General features: G+C 39.1%; 1 protein-coding gene across 1 annotated transcript in view; it reads right to left on the reverse strand.

The window, feature by feature from the left end:
* The window catches only part of nrxn3a (neurexin 3a), a 151,822-nt gene that overhangs the window by 26,054 nt on the left and 110,572 nt on the right, over positions 1 to 15,196 (reverse strand). The window contains exon 17 of the mRNA XM_037694706.1: positions 8,698 to 8,817. Coding sequence (XP_037550634.1) covers positions 8,698 to 8,817 — 120 coding nt within the window. The remainder of the gene's footprint in view (positions 1 to 8,697; positions 8,818 to 15,196) is intronic.

Below are 15,196 nucleotides of genomic sequence, written 5' to 3' on the forward strand. Positions count from 1 at the left end.
GTAGTCACACACGCACTGAATATTATTGTTTTATTATTGTTCCCTTTCCCTGAAGATTTTTTTTTTGAGTCGGCAAATAAAAGATGTTGTTTTATAAACATGTTTGAAGGAAACCAGCTAGATATGACTGATTAAAGTTTTACTCATGTTTAGATTTTAAATATTTTATGTCTCACAGTAAATGCAGGGTTTTGCTCCCACACTGCAGCTTTTAAAAAATCTTTTTGCTTTTGTGAATTTATTTACCAAAAGGATGAGTGCTTCAAATGAACATTTTACTTTTACAGTTATGTTAACATTGGTGAGTTTTGTCCTGTTGTCTGTGTTCTCAATATTTAATTAAACTTGAACTGGTGCTGAAGTACATTTTCTCTTTTCCACTGAACATTTGACAGAACTATGGGCTTATCTGTAAATGATTTGTAAAACATTAATCCTGGCCTATTACTTTTTCATAAACAAATATATGTATTAAATTGCCATAAAAAGTTTAGCATATCAGCATATTTTCCTTCCATCTGCTCACCCTGTAGTTTGTTCTGGTGAAGTCACTGTTCTGAAGATGTCCTTGTGTTTTTGTTTTTTTTTTAGTTAGAAGATGACCTCTGCTTAAAAAAAAAGAAAGAAGTTAATTTGAGGCGGCTAAAATCTGAGCTGGCTGTTGAAACAAACACAAAAGTTCCATTAAAGAAAAATTAAGAGCAACAAAGCCGGTGCCTCAGCAGAAATATACAGCAGGGCCTGTCACATTAACATAAAGCATGGCCCTCAGAAATTATTAGCCTCTCTAATCTCCTGAACACTCAGACGCAGCATTGCACTGTTCAAATGACCTGTCCGGTGTGATGCATGGCTGTTTTTCCCCCCCAACCCAGTGAAGAACGCCAGCTCCACCCCCCCTCCCACAACCACACATTCTCCATTTCCTGCTCTCCTGCTTTTTATTTCACCTCCTGCTCCAGATTTATGCCGGCTGGAACGCGGAGAGGGCAAAGATTACACAAACAAGAGCCGAGGAAGACCAACAAGGTGAAGGACAACAAACACATTATCCTCCACTTATCAGCAGCACATTAACACAGCTCATTCAAATCCTGCTTTACGCAGAGATAAACCGGGCTGCATCGGCTTCTCCTTCATCAACCTCACATATCGGCGAGAACAAGTTAATGACATTAAGCTTTATCTATGGCCGCCTCCAACTGGACGGCCATGCTGTTGAAACAAGCAGGGCAGGGGTAAAGCTGGTGAAAGACCGTGGAGCTACGTTGCAGCTTCATGGATGCACTCAGTGCTGATGGTTGGAGTCTTGAGTTTTGTAGATCAATGAAGGATTCAGCTCACAGCAGGGCAGAAATAAAGGTCAGTGAAGAGGAAAATAGCCTCTCTGTCACCCTGCCGATCGCTCTGATTGCCTGCCAGTCGGCCCCACCCCAGACCAATAACACCCCTCTAACCCCCCACTGCCATCTTCTGTATCAATATGCAACTTGTCTCTTAAATGCACTAACCAAATGTTTACTCTCATACTTAAATATGCTTTATTCATCATTATTATGATCATTCTTTACACAGCTGGGTTTTTAATCATCTCTGTGCTCAACAGCCGTTTTACTGGACACAGTTCCCCTAAAGTCAGAAGCACTCAATGAAAGAGACATTATAATTTCCTTTCTGGGTCCTAAAACTAACCAACTCCAACCTCAGATGATCAGTAGTTCATAATATGACATTGTGCCATTATTACTTTATTAAAACCTAAACCAAAATGCAGAAACGGCAAATATCCAAGTCTACCTAACAATCCAACAGCTTGTAGATATTTTATCTAGTTTCAATAACTCAATAGTCATCTTTTAAATCACTTTATCAGTTTTTCTTGTCATTGGAAAGAAATGCCATTCCTTCTCCTTATGAGCCTTCCTCGAGTTCTTTGGATTTGTAGACATTTGTTTCTGGACAGCTCTCTTAAGCTCCATTCAAAGCATTTCAATCTTGTTGAGGTCAGATTCCTCTATGGACTATTGCAAAACCTTAATTCAATTATTTGTAGATTAACTGCTGGGTTTGGGTTCATTGCTTGGTTTATTCATGACCCAGTTTGGTTCAGGCTTCTGCTGTAGGACGGAATGTCTCACAATTGACTCCAGAATACTTTATGCTACGTTTGGTTTCCAGTAAAAGTGCTCATGTGCATTACACCTTTTTATCACCAGTAAACTAGATGGTCAACAATGTGGGTGTGCTACTTCTGGGACTCAGTTTTTTGTGGATCCTCAGACTGATGAAGTCCTTTGGATGAAGGATGAAACATCTCAACAAACAAATAAACCGTACAGATGACCTAACTGAACCATCCATCTAGCAGCTAGCCATCCGTATTCTTTACCTGCTGTTTTGTGCTGGCTTGCAAGAAAGCTGGAGCCTATCTTTGTTGGTCATTATGCAGGAGGCAGGGTACACTAGTCCATCACAGGTCCACAGACACGAATGAGAAACATCTCGGCGAGTTATGCTCTCACATAACTACTTAGAGTTGCCAATTAATCCATCATGCATGTTTTTGGTCTGTGGAAGGAAATCACTCAATCTGAAGAAAACCCATGCATGCACAAGACAAACATGCAAACTGCCTACATAAAGGCTGGGAGGCAAATCTGTGACTCCTCACTGTGAGGCCTCTGCTCTACTGTGCTGCCTGCCTTACAACCTTATTGTTCAGATCAAGGCCTTGGTAGCACATGTTTTGCTTAGTTTCAACAAGAACCGCATTTTGATTTATTTATTTATTGTTAAGCTTTTCATGGTCTAGCCTTTGTGGTGAACTTGCTGCAACATCCACAGCTGTCATGAACGCAATGTTTTCTCTGCAGAATAATTTGGAATGGTTTGGAAATTACATTCAAACCTTCCCAGATTGATTGGCAGCAACAGTTGTTCCTCAGAGAGCATTGCTGATGTCTTCCCATCTTAGCATTGAGTTGGCACACACCTGAATGTCTGAAAGCAGCAAACTTGAACAGGAAGTTGAGTTATTTAAGCTAGTTTTTTTTTTTTTTTTTTTACACAAGTTAAAACATCAGTTTTTCTTTGCAACATTTTAAAGACAGAAAGCAGGCTTGATTACTCCTTGAACACAAACCTTCATTTAGGATACCTCTGAACAGTTATTGGGTAAGGGTTTTGTTTACAAAAGCAGTAGAGTCATAAAGTTTAGAAACCCATGCTTGTGAGGGCAGATTTGATTTACAGTTGTCTGAGACCCATAACTTCTCCGGGCATCTCTTCCACTCTGCTTATGTACAACGGCTCCTCCACCTATTTTTTTCCCCAAAAGCCCAACACAAAGTCATAAGTTATTTCAGTCCAATTCCACAATCCGTTTATATTTCCTGTGTTCTATTCATACACATTTATCAGCCACTCCTCTGTCATGAAATGCAGTTTATTGCTTCACTTCACCACTTCATTTTCTGTTGGTCTCCTCATTGTAAAGCATGTGACAGACCAATGATGGATTTGAATTCAAACTCTGAGACTCCATCTTTCAGTGCTCTCCGTCCCTCAGGATTCTACCTTCTGTGTGCAGCATCATTCCAGGACTTTATGATTTAAAACAGTCACTATTAATTTTTATTCTTTGGGAACAGACAACAATATCAGACCAGATATTTGTATTTAAAGCAAACCTATTACATCCTTCCCATGAGCACATTAGATTTGACCAGTTTTAAGCCTAAAAGTTGTAAGTTGGGTAGTAAACTTCAGCTCGTCATTTTAGGATGCATGACATTATCAGAACGTCAACTTGGCAAGATAAATTCAGTTTATTGTTATTATAGTGAGACTAGATAATCAAAATAAGACTCAAACTTCAGTACCAGAAGGCAACAGATGGTTAAAAAGCTACTTTTATGAGGAATTACAGGCAACCCTGAAGAGAATGGTGAATCACAAAGCCTCTGCTAAGGTAGAGGTAGATTGTAGAGGAATGAAAAGACCAAAGTCTGAGCCCAAAACTCCTCATAATGCTCAAAGGGAAACCCAAAGAGACAGAACCCAAAGAAACAGAAGGTTTACAGAGGACTAGAGCACCTGTCAAGGATGCATATCAAAGATTAGCAAAACGCCTCCAGTGATAAACAAATAAATTAATTTTTCCAACGACAATAAAAAAACACAAGGAACGAGCAAAGATGCTCCTGAAACAATTCAACACAACAGCAGAATGGAAGGTGGAGGCAGACAATGACATGGCTGGAAGAGTGTAAAGGAAAATCTTTGAAGAACAAACTGAAGGTCCCACAGTTAAAGCTGTAGGAGAATGACAGGGTTCAGATGTTGTGAGACAGATCCAGGCTGACAAACATGTGATGGCTGACCAATCACACTTTTTTTTTTCTTTTGGCTGCTCCCTTCGTCAGGGATCGCACAGCAAACTAAGTTGCACAATAACTTGGCAAATATTTTTACACCGGATGCCCTTCCTGATGCAACCACAGACCACCAAGTTACCACAGCCCTCTGTGTGGAGCAGATAGCTGCTATCTAGTGTACCAGGGGGAGCAAATGGTGTGGGTTAAGGGCCTTGCTCAAGGTCCCAGAGTGGGGCAAATGAGGGTGGAGGCAGGTGTGGGTGCTTCACCTATCCCACCCACATTTTGATGTTGTCGGTAGCAGGACTTGAACAAGCTGATCTTCTCTAACCTCTGCACCACCCCTCCAACCACTGTTGTGGTCAGTAAAGTAGAGAGCAGCCATGACAGGAACATCAAGCAGAAGGAATGTGAAAATGCTGAAAGAGGAAACAGAGAAACTGTGGAAAGTGGAGGTCTCAGGAGGTTCCAGCAGCTTGTTTTACAACATCAGATCATTGCTAGGTGTTAGTCTCCATTCATTCATTCATTCATTCATTCATTCATTCATTCATTCATTCATTCATTCATTCATTCATTCATTCATTCATTCATTCATTCATTCATCCATCCTTCAGTCACTCAAGCAAAATCAGAGGAAGCATGTCCAAAAGGGAAACCCAGACATACTTTACTGAAGCAACACTTTCCAGCTCCTCCTGAGGGGATCCTGAGGTCTTCTCAGCCCAGGAGAGATAAACCTACCATCCCGGATCCAACAGGTTCTGGGTCTTTCCTGATATTTATTTATTTTATTGCAAAAGGATGCATCCAAAACACCCTCAGTGACATAAAACCAGGAGGTATACTCATCTATGTCTAATTTAAAATTAGTAATATACATTAATGGGCATGCTAAGCAGATGCCCAAACTTCTTCGGTTGACTTTTTTTGAGACGGGTGTGCAGTGGCTCTACTCGCAACTCCTCACTCTGTCTAAGGCTGAGACTGACTACTCCATGGAGAAAACTCATTCTAGATGCATTTGATCATACTCCATATGTCATGAACATAAGTGAGGGTTGGAATATAGATGGACCAGTAAATTGAGATATTTGCCTTACAGCTTAGTTTCTTTTTCACCACAACAAACCAGAACATAACATTGTTTACTGCAGACCAGGCCCTGATCCACCAGTCAAGCTCCCAGTCCATCCAGTGATCACTCGTGAACAAGACTCCAAGATTATTAAACTCATTTGGTTGAGCTAAAGCCTCATCTCAAATCTCTGTGAACCTGTAAATCAAATATTTATTGAATAAATTAATCAAAAACTTTTGTATAGATTAGTTTAATCCATGTACAATATGTACATTTAAGAAAAAAGGGAAAAAAGAAGAAAAAAGAAAAAATCACTAATGCCACATTAAGTGATGATTTTTGATTTATCTCATGCTGATGATTATCTCAGGTATGAATGAATACAGCCTATCTGCTCACCAAAGACTCGTGTTCAGGCTGCTATTGCTATGTCATATTGTTTTACATTATTAGTGTTTAGCGTATATCTTAAATCCTTTAGCATTCTGTTTGGCATTTTTCTAACATATATCTTAGCGTACATCTTAGATCATTATTTTACCGTTTCTTTTACTACTTTATATTTTGCTATTTTGAGGTGTAACTGGGACCCTGCTTACATAATTTCATTCCACCTCACGTAACACTTGTGGTGGAAACAACAATAAAGTTGACTTGAACTTTTCACCACTTGCTCTTGTGCAAGATGGATGACTTTCTTCCCTCTCCTGTCCTCCTCCTGCTTTTTTGCTCTCTGTCTTGTGTATCGGAGCTCCTATTTACACATCTTCCGAAACATAAACTGCTGTCATGGATCTGGTCAGCTAGACTTTCAATGCAATTGATACATTTTTTTTCAACAAAATGACAGTGTCCTGAAGAACCCTCATGCCCCGCTGAGACGCTTGCAGCAGGACACGTCATGGATCTAATGTGCTTTTTTGTATCATCTCAGGAGGGTGCCGAAAATATTGGAATCATGATAGCAGGGTTTCTGCTTTTTGGCACCTGCGGATACCTATGTTATTAGCTATTAAAGAAGATGGCATCAGCAGTTTCGGTCAAGGCAAAGCTGCCGACTGTCTGCAGGTTTGGTTTGTGCTTTGAGCACTCAAAATCAGCTGCTTTATGAGCTAAACCATAAGACGAAAGTAATTTGTGAGAATCGCAGGCCACTTGCAGCTTTTGGGACTCGCAGCATGTTGGGTACAACTTTTAGAGGGATCCAAGCACGGACCAGTGGAATGCCCACAAATCTGGCCATTTTGAAGGTTGACAAGAAATTACAGTCTTCCTGAAAAAAATTAACAACTGTGGCTTATCTGAATTTGACTCCCCCGTTTGAAGCAGGCCAACTCATCAAATTTCTCCTGAGATTTGTGTAAACTGAGAAAGCTGTCTTTTGCAGATGTTTCTGCTCTTGAAGCGTGATGTCTCATACTTTCACCATAGTGAACACTTTCAATACGGTGGAAGTTTTTGCTGCTCACTGAAATGAACGTGAAGCAAACCTGAAGCACATTGAGTGGAAGAGTCAGTTTCAATGCGCCGTCTCAGACATTGGTTAGCAATGATGCAGCATCATGTCAACAGAGACAGCTGTCTATTTTATAGAAGCCCAAACACATTGACTCCACTTATTAACACTTTCAGCAAAGGATCTTAAAGACTTTATATATACTTAGCATAAAATAAAATAAAAATATTCCACAACCTATCTCCAGGGAACTGTCACCACAAACCCAAAGCTATATGGTTAAATTCAGTTAAAGATGCATTCAAATGCATTGTGAAGGATCAAAGCTTTATCACTCAACAGTTGTACACAACATTAAATATCCTGCCAAAAAAAAAAAAAGCCAGGGAGCCCAATGGACCACTGGAGACAAATAAAACTCTTGTTGCGTTAAGCAAATGAATCTAAAACATAAAAAGTGCAACTGAATTAGATATGAGATTTTAGTTTTTCTTCTACGTCTGATATTGCTTTCAGAGTGAGCTGTAAAGAGAAGATGATGACCTCTGGTGGTGATATCTGACTAGTATTAACATCATCGTCATCAATTAGAATGAAAAACAGCTCCCTATGAGATGCTCAAGAGGATTTTTAAACTCTGAGGAGGATTTGTCTTTGCCTAAGTGCAGGACTGTGTATGTGCCTTATTATTATGTGAGGAGTTCTGTGAAGAAACATGCTTGTCAGAGTCAGAGAGCGGCAGCATCATCTCAGTTCATGGCTCCTCTCCTCCAACATGACGCAAAAACATCAAAAAGCACAGAAGAATGGGTAAAAAGAGAACTGACGCTGAATCTAAATAACCTGGACTGTGTGAACATCCAAGAACTGAAAAATCACATTGAAGAACGGAACTTCATCAAACTTGAAGACACGGAGCAGTTCGCTCGAGAGGTTCAAAAAGTGCTTAATTTATTTGATTAAAGGAGCTAAAGGGCGTGGCTTGTCAATTTTTAAATGTCAGACCCATTCAGTTTCCAACTGTCCCAACATAAATGCTGTAAAGAGCAAATCCAAACCTTGAACTAGTTTGAAACAAAAGAAAGGATGAAGAATGACAAGTAGTTTAAAGATCCTAAAGCTTCATGGCTCTGTTTATTGGAATCGTCCTGATGATTTTGAAAAAGCTGCTGCATGCAACATTTGGAGTTGTGGTTGCTATAAACAGCTTCATATTTGAACAGATGTTGGGTTGGATCGTTTCTCTTTGCCGTGTAATGCTGAAGCCCGAGCGTGAAGGTAACTTTGCTTTCAAGCAGCTCAAGTGATGAAACTCTTATTCAGACCTGTGCAACAGCCAGCAGCTTTGATGGTCCATATAAGAAATTGAAACTGCATTTCATCCCTGGAGAAAGTTGTGGATTATATGGCTGGCTTCTTGCTGTAATTACTGTGTTGGAGCTGATTACCAATAAACCAAAACAACCCCCAAAAATCTCAGAAAATCGCTTTTTCTGCAGAAAATGATTGAGATAATTGAATGACTAGTTGAAGAATGAATTGTTAACGAAATTGTTCCAGTTAAAGCAAACAGAAATTAAGCTAAATCAGTAAAACAGAACAAAAAGACAAAAATAGAGCAAATATGCCTATTTCAAAAAAGAGAATGAAGATATCTGAATTTATTTTTGTGGGTTAAGTATTTGTAAAAACTGTTAATTCACATACAAGTTGCAGCACATTAGCATTAAAACAGAGCAACACCTTCATTACGTCAGGCATGTGGATGCAACAGTTTGACTCACGGTCGTTGCACTGCGTCCCCGTGTAGGAGGTCATGGAGCAGTCGCAGGTGTAGTTTTCCCACTGCTGGATGCAGATCCCCATGTTGGCACAAGAGTCCTCCTGACAGGTGGTGCTGGGACCTGGAGTCCAAAGATGCCCCCCACAAACAAAACAAAACAAAAAAACCCACGGCAAACAAACACAAACACAAACACACAGAGACACATGTAACACTGGGTTTAACAAGAATGGATAAAGAAGAGTCAGTTCTCCAGTTTGAAATGTGAGATGGCCTTCTTGTTGGTGTGGAGCTCTGATGAACTGCTTAATTGTTCACGGGGATTGTGATGGGGGCTACAGCGCAATGATTCAATTTAAAATATGGTGTCAAAGTTACATTTTTTCTAATAAACCTGTAGCTCTGAAATATCTGTATATGAATGTTCTGTTGAGGACCTGCAGGCCAACAGTCGACGGGGAGAGCATGATGAACCAAGAACAGCTACAGTTTATTTGTTTCGACTTTTACACAAATTTCAAGTTTTGCACATTCATGTGTTTGAAGAATCTGTTAAAGACAGAATTTTGTCTTTTAAATTGTTATTTTCTTATTATCTGGGTGTCCAAAAACATATGTAAAAAGTCTTCAGTTGGTCCAAAATACTGCTGCCAGAGTTTTAGGTCGTTTTCACACCAGATAGTCCGGTAGACTCGGTTCGGTTCGGGACCAATATTCATAACCTGTTGTTTACATTCGAGCTGGTGCGTTTGCATTCACACTGCACTGTGCAGTCGAGACAACCTGTTGAACCAACCTATTCCCCTACTCGCCTATGGGGGGCGCTGCACCAAGAACTACTGAAAGAAACTACACAAAACCTCTGAAGACACGTCTTCTTCTTCTGTAAATAAAAATAAAAACGAAGTGGCATCAAGTTTTAGGAGTTATATTTTGTCATTTTTCAAAAATGGACTTAGCATGAGCAGAAGATGAGACAGAAGACCATGGAGAATATTGTTTTTCACACAAGGCAGCTGACGGCTCCATATAAGCTCAGAGAAATGCGTGTTTGTTTACCCTACGGAGCAGGACACGGTCTGTTTACATTCACACTGTACTCGAACCGCGCTGGAGTTCACTTCTACCAGACCGAGACCTAGGATTTAGCCCGGGCCAGAGTTCGCCTTTTTGTTCCGTGACAGAGTTCGATGGTGCGTTCACACCTCCCCAAACGAACTAGACTTTCTAGGAAAACGAGCTAGAGTTCAATTAAAGCGGACTAAACAGGGCTGGTGTGAATGCACCCTTAATGAGAGTTGATAGAGATCATATCTCTCCAGTTTTAGCTTCTCTCCACTGGCTCCCTGTCAAAGTCAGAATTGAATTCAAAATCTTACTTTTAACCTACAAAGCCCTCTACAACCTAGCTCCATCTTATATTACAGATCTTACTGCTCCATATTTTCTTAACAGAGCATTTCGTTCTCAGACTGCAGGCTAACTTGTGGTTCCTAGGGTTTCCAAAACGAGAACAGGAGGCAGAACTTTCCGTTATCAGGCTCCTCTCTTGTGGAAACAACTTCCAGTTTTTGTCTGTGAGACTGACACATTGTCCAGTTTTAAGGTTTGGCTCAAGTCTTTTCTTTTTTATAAATCCTATAGTTAGGGTCAGTTTAGGCTTCCTGAGCTATCCCTTAGTTATGCTGCTATAGGCTTAGACTGCTGGAGGACAAACTGACCACATATCCTCACACTGCTGCTGTCCTTACTTGCTCTACTTGTTTGCATTTACTTCTATTTTAACATTTTTTTTGTCTTTCCTCCTATAGAAAGCACCTGTCATTCTGTGTCTGTTTCTACTTTCTGTTCCTCTCAAATCCTAGCCAGTCAAAGCAGATGGAGGCTCATCCTGAGCCTGGTTCTGCTGGAGGTTTCTTCCTGTTATGAGGGAGTTTTTCCTTTCCACTGTTGCCTTTGTGCTTGCTCAGAATGGGAGACTGCGACCAAGTGAGGATTCAACACAATCTGCTGCTTCCTTAGATAGATAACTTTTACCAATTCTTTTTTAATGTACATGAATTATTTGTTCAGTGCCCTGAGACAACTGTTGTTGCGACTTGGCGCTTTATAAATAAACAGAATTTAACTGAATTGGAAATGTGTTGAAGGAGGTTCAAGACCTCATGATGAACTGCATTCAGTCTGTTTCAGTAAAATTAACCTGTTCTATCTGCTGAAAAAACAAACAGGGAATGTAATGTAAAAGTACAAAACTATTTTACTGGTTGCAGTGGTATATTTTTTGTATTTACTTATATTTGTAACTATTTTAAGTCAGTCAATTTATGATGATCAAAATGCTTAACTGTATCTGATGAGGGCTCACAAACTGGGTCTTCAAACTAAACTAAAGCCAGCTGAACACGGCAAACTCTCCATTGCTGCAGCTGTCTGTGCAGCTACCTGCTCTTCTGATGCTACTTCCTGTGTCAGCTTGTTTGCAGTTGGGTCAGTAATCAGTTCGCACTGCCCAACTGTGTCCAGATTTGACTCCAGAATTTCAAAACTATTTGACTGACTGTGACTGAGGGTGGTGTGGGTCTGTGCCTCTTTCACAAGAACAGGTTAGTGTGCAAACTGGAGATGCTGACTGTCCCAAACTAATGCAGACTGGTACAGAATTTGCCCGACTGGGACCTGAATTTTACAAGAAATTGCTCAACTTTTGTATCTCTAAGCAGTGACGTTTTGTACCTCAACACTTTAGTGATGTAAATTGCAGAAGTTATATTAAACGAGTATATTTTAAATACTGAATCCAAAGAACGTGTACATCAACACTATGGCCTTTGACCCTTTTGTGAGAAATTGACATGCCACTGCGATCAGTATGGACTTGGAAAACCATTGAAAAACTATCATCAGCAATACAGAAATATAACTTGAATCCGTTTTAGACAAAAAGAAAGCCAAATCTGAGAAAGCTGTTCAAATTCTGCATGATCGAGATAAATAAGACAAATAATCATTTTAAGATCCTTATTGGGAAAGTATTTTATATTAATGCAGCAGAAAACCAATTTAACAAATATTTAAAAAAAAGAAGTTTGCAGAATGTATAAAAGCATCCTCTACAAATGATTATTTGTAGAACATTATCCAAAAGTCAAAATCAGCAGTGTTTATTTATACTGTCAATACAAAATGAAAAGGACTGCATAATATGACAAATATGGATTTTTTTTGCGTTAGTTTTGTTTAAATTTGTAATGCATACATTATTTAATTTTAGTCAAGTTTTAGGAAGATTCTACAAAACTTGAACATTTTGGAAAAACATCCGTCAGTCTTTAACATCACCTAAAGCTTATGAATGTGCAGAGACTTACCTGATATCTTCATAATGTCCGCTAAAGAAGACATTGTTTGAGAACATATGAGCTGATGAGTTCAAGGACCAGAGGAAGCTAAAAAATGAGGAACTTCGTCCTTTGCATTTCTTTTATTTTTGGTTTCTGACCCACTGATCTGGTTTTGAATTTAATGCAAGATGTTCTGTGTTTGCCAGCTGAGCTGCACCACCATCTAGCGGTGATACAAAGTACTACATATTGACTTTGAGATGTCTTAACTGACTTAAAAATAAAACATTCAGTTTCATGTGATGAAGGCTTGAAATGACAAACAAGTTTAAACACTATAAATGCAAATCATGATGCACTGTCAAGCTTGGAAATGATAAAAGCACACATATAAAATGAGCCATTTAAATGCAATGGACAACCAGCAGTGATTGATGAGATTTTATTTGGAAAAATAAAGCGATCAACCATCACATTCTCACAGTGAATACAGTACAATGAGTCACATCATTCCTGACCCCACTGAGATTGTCACACAGAACAGTTCACAGATATTTGCTTTGATTAGAATGAACCAAACGCATTCATTGATCGTACACGAGCTCTGAGTTCATATAAAAACAGCATACAGTATTCTCAACTGATGGCAGGCGTAAGAACAAAATGATTTCCATGCAAACAAGAAGAGACTGTAGAAAACGGCCCAGGAGATGACAAAACACAACCAAAAAAAAAAAAAAAAAAAAAGCACAAAAAAAGGAAACATTTTGTCCGCAGTGACTTTTTCTTGCTCCTTCAAAATGTTTCACCAGCTCATTTTGATGCAGCAACGTTACAGAAACGACACGGACATTTAGAAAGCAACACAAGGCGTTTGGCAAGTTTTGAGAGAAATCGGCGTGGACGGGAGTCCAGGTATGGCCTGATGCAGACTTCATGGCCAAGGGTAAAACTGCACAACCAGATGCACGATTCATGTAATGGTCTCACAGTTTTATGCTGCAGCTGACCTTTCACTAATCCCTAACAGAACCTGTAAAACCACAAAAAAATACCACGCAGGGGGTAATTTAAGGACCAAAATGTCAAGTCTGTCTGACAGAAGCTCCTCACAGCTTTGTCAAACGATGTGAGGTTCTTCAACAAGTAAAAGGGGTGGCTCTGTGAGCTGGGCTTGTTTTTCAGTCAAACTCAAGTTTATTTGTTGTTTTCAGCTAAAATAAGTTATTCTCAAGTTTATGCTCCCTAAAATACAGCAAACATACGTCAAACGTGAAAAATTTCTCCTTAGAGTTGGTCGTTACATCCGAGTCATGTTAAGTCACGAATAACTAAATAATTTTGAAGCGTTTAGAAATTAATTGCCAATTTCATTGTAAGAGCTGCATTTCAAAATGCATTTTCTACAGTAAACTACAATGAACACAAAACCCAACTGTTTGTATGTCCCCCTCTCGTGTGATTTCTTCAGTTTCTGTAGAAATCTGAAACAATTATTTATAAGAAAAAAGGTTCAATTTAGTCATCTGGACCAGTTTCTTTAAATAAACTGGTACAGATGACACAATTTAACCTTTTTTGTTGTTATCTACTTGGATGATCGAGCTTACAACACACTTATTTACTGTTTTTAACTTTAAGCTGGACTAAAAGGTGGCTTCCATCATAGCTGCTGGTCCAGCCCCCCCCCCCCCCATTCATTCAACCTTTATTTAGACAGGTTAATCCCATTGAGTTTGGGGGACTCATTGACAAGAGAGACCTGATAAATGTGGAGAAATATACTGTTAATATCTAAAAAAGTTAAGTCAGGTCCTCTGGTTGGATAAAAAAATATTAAAAAAATTTGAAACGTTTCATCTTTTATCCAAAAGACTTCGTTAGACTGAGGAGCTGCGATAAACTCAGTCTTATAAATAGCACCTTCTCATACAGGATCAACCAGTTTGCTGCCGACAGCCAAAACTAGCTGTTCACGTGATAAAGGAGGACCATCAGGGCACTAATGACCAGTCATTAGCAGGGGTGGAAGTAACAAATTACAAATACTCACATTACTGTAAATAAGTAGCTTTTAGGGTACTTGTACTTTTATGAGTATTTCTTTCAAGTGTGTAATTTTACTCATACTTGAGTACAATTTAGATATTGTCACTGCCATCAGTTTGTTACTAAAATAAGACGGAGCTTCTGAGCATCTGAGAAACGTGCTTTGAATGTAGCGGTTATATTTATATTTATTATATACAGTAAATCAAATTGAATGCCTTCTATGAAAACACAATAAAAGATCAATCGATTAAAAAGTAATTAACGCCGAGTAGTTTTTGAGAAGAGTACTTTGTACTTTTACTTAAGTACTTTAATAACACCAGCACGTTTACTTGTAATTGAGTACAATTTAAGCAGTATAACAGTACTTGTACTTGAGTAGAAATTTTCTGTACTCTTTCCACCTCTGATGCCTGTTGGTCGCCTGAGGGCTGAGTGATGCAATAACAGCATTGTAAGAGGGGGACAATTGGACACAGAGGCCTCTGCCCCTGTTCATTGATGGACAGTTTAGCTTATTGCAGCTTCTCAGACTGATGAAGTCTTTTGGATAAAAAACGAAACATTTTTTTTAATCGATCCAGAGGACCCGATTTGACTGTTAGATTTTTCTACCTGGATTACTGAGCATGCATCAGGATAGGCTGATAATAATTCTTAGAAGATAAAGTCGTCCCACTGATGCTTTTTAGAGCAAACTATTTTTAAAAGAAACATCTAGCCAGCTCTGACAGTTATTTTATGTTGGAGCTTACAAAGTCTATAAACATCAGCTATCATTTTGATTTAATCCACATTCTGAATCACTTCTGAGCCATCGGTGGTTTCAGGGATGAAAGGTGCACTAAACGTGCACATAACTAAAGAGGCAGAGATTAGTGAAAAGTCAGCAGTTAGTTGAAGAAAACCTCCTCTCTTGTTTTAAATGTGACATCAAACTAACTGGTTCAGATAGAGGCTGTGCAATGTCAACTTTTACTGTAAATGTACTTTTTAAGAACCGACATGTACAACAATGAAGGAAAAAAAAAACATGAGAGGAAATTTTAAAGCAGAGCACCTGTGAGTTTTTTATTTATTTTTTTTTTTCTGTTGCTGAACTGG

The sequence above is a fragment of the Nematolebias whitei genome, chromosome 21 (genome assembly GCF_014905685.2).
Source record: "Nematolebias whitei isolate Nwh7 chromosome 21, NemWhi1, whole genome shotgun sequence".
Taxonomy (NCBI): domain Eukaryota; kingdom Metazoa; phylum Chordata; class Actinopteri; order Cyprinodontiformes; family Rivulidae; genus Nematolebias; species Nematolebias whitei.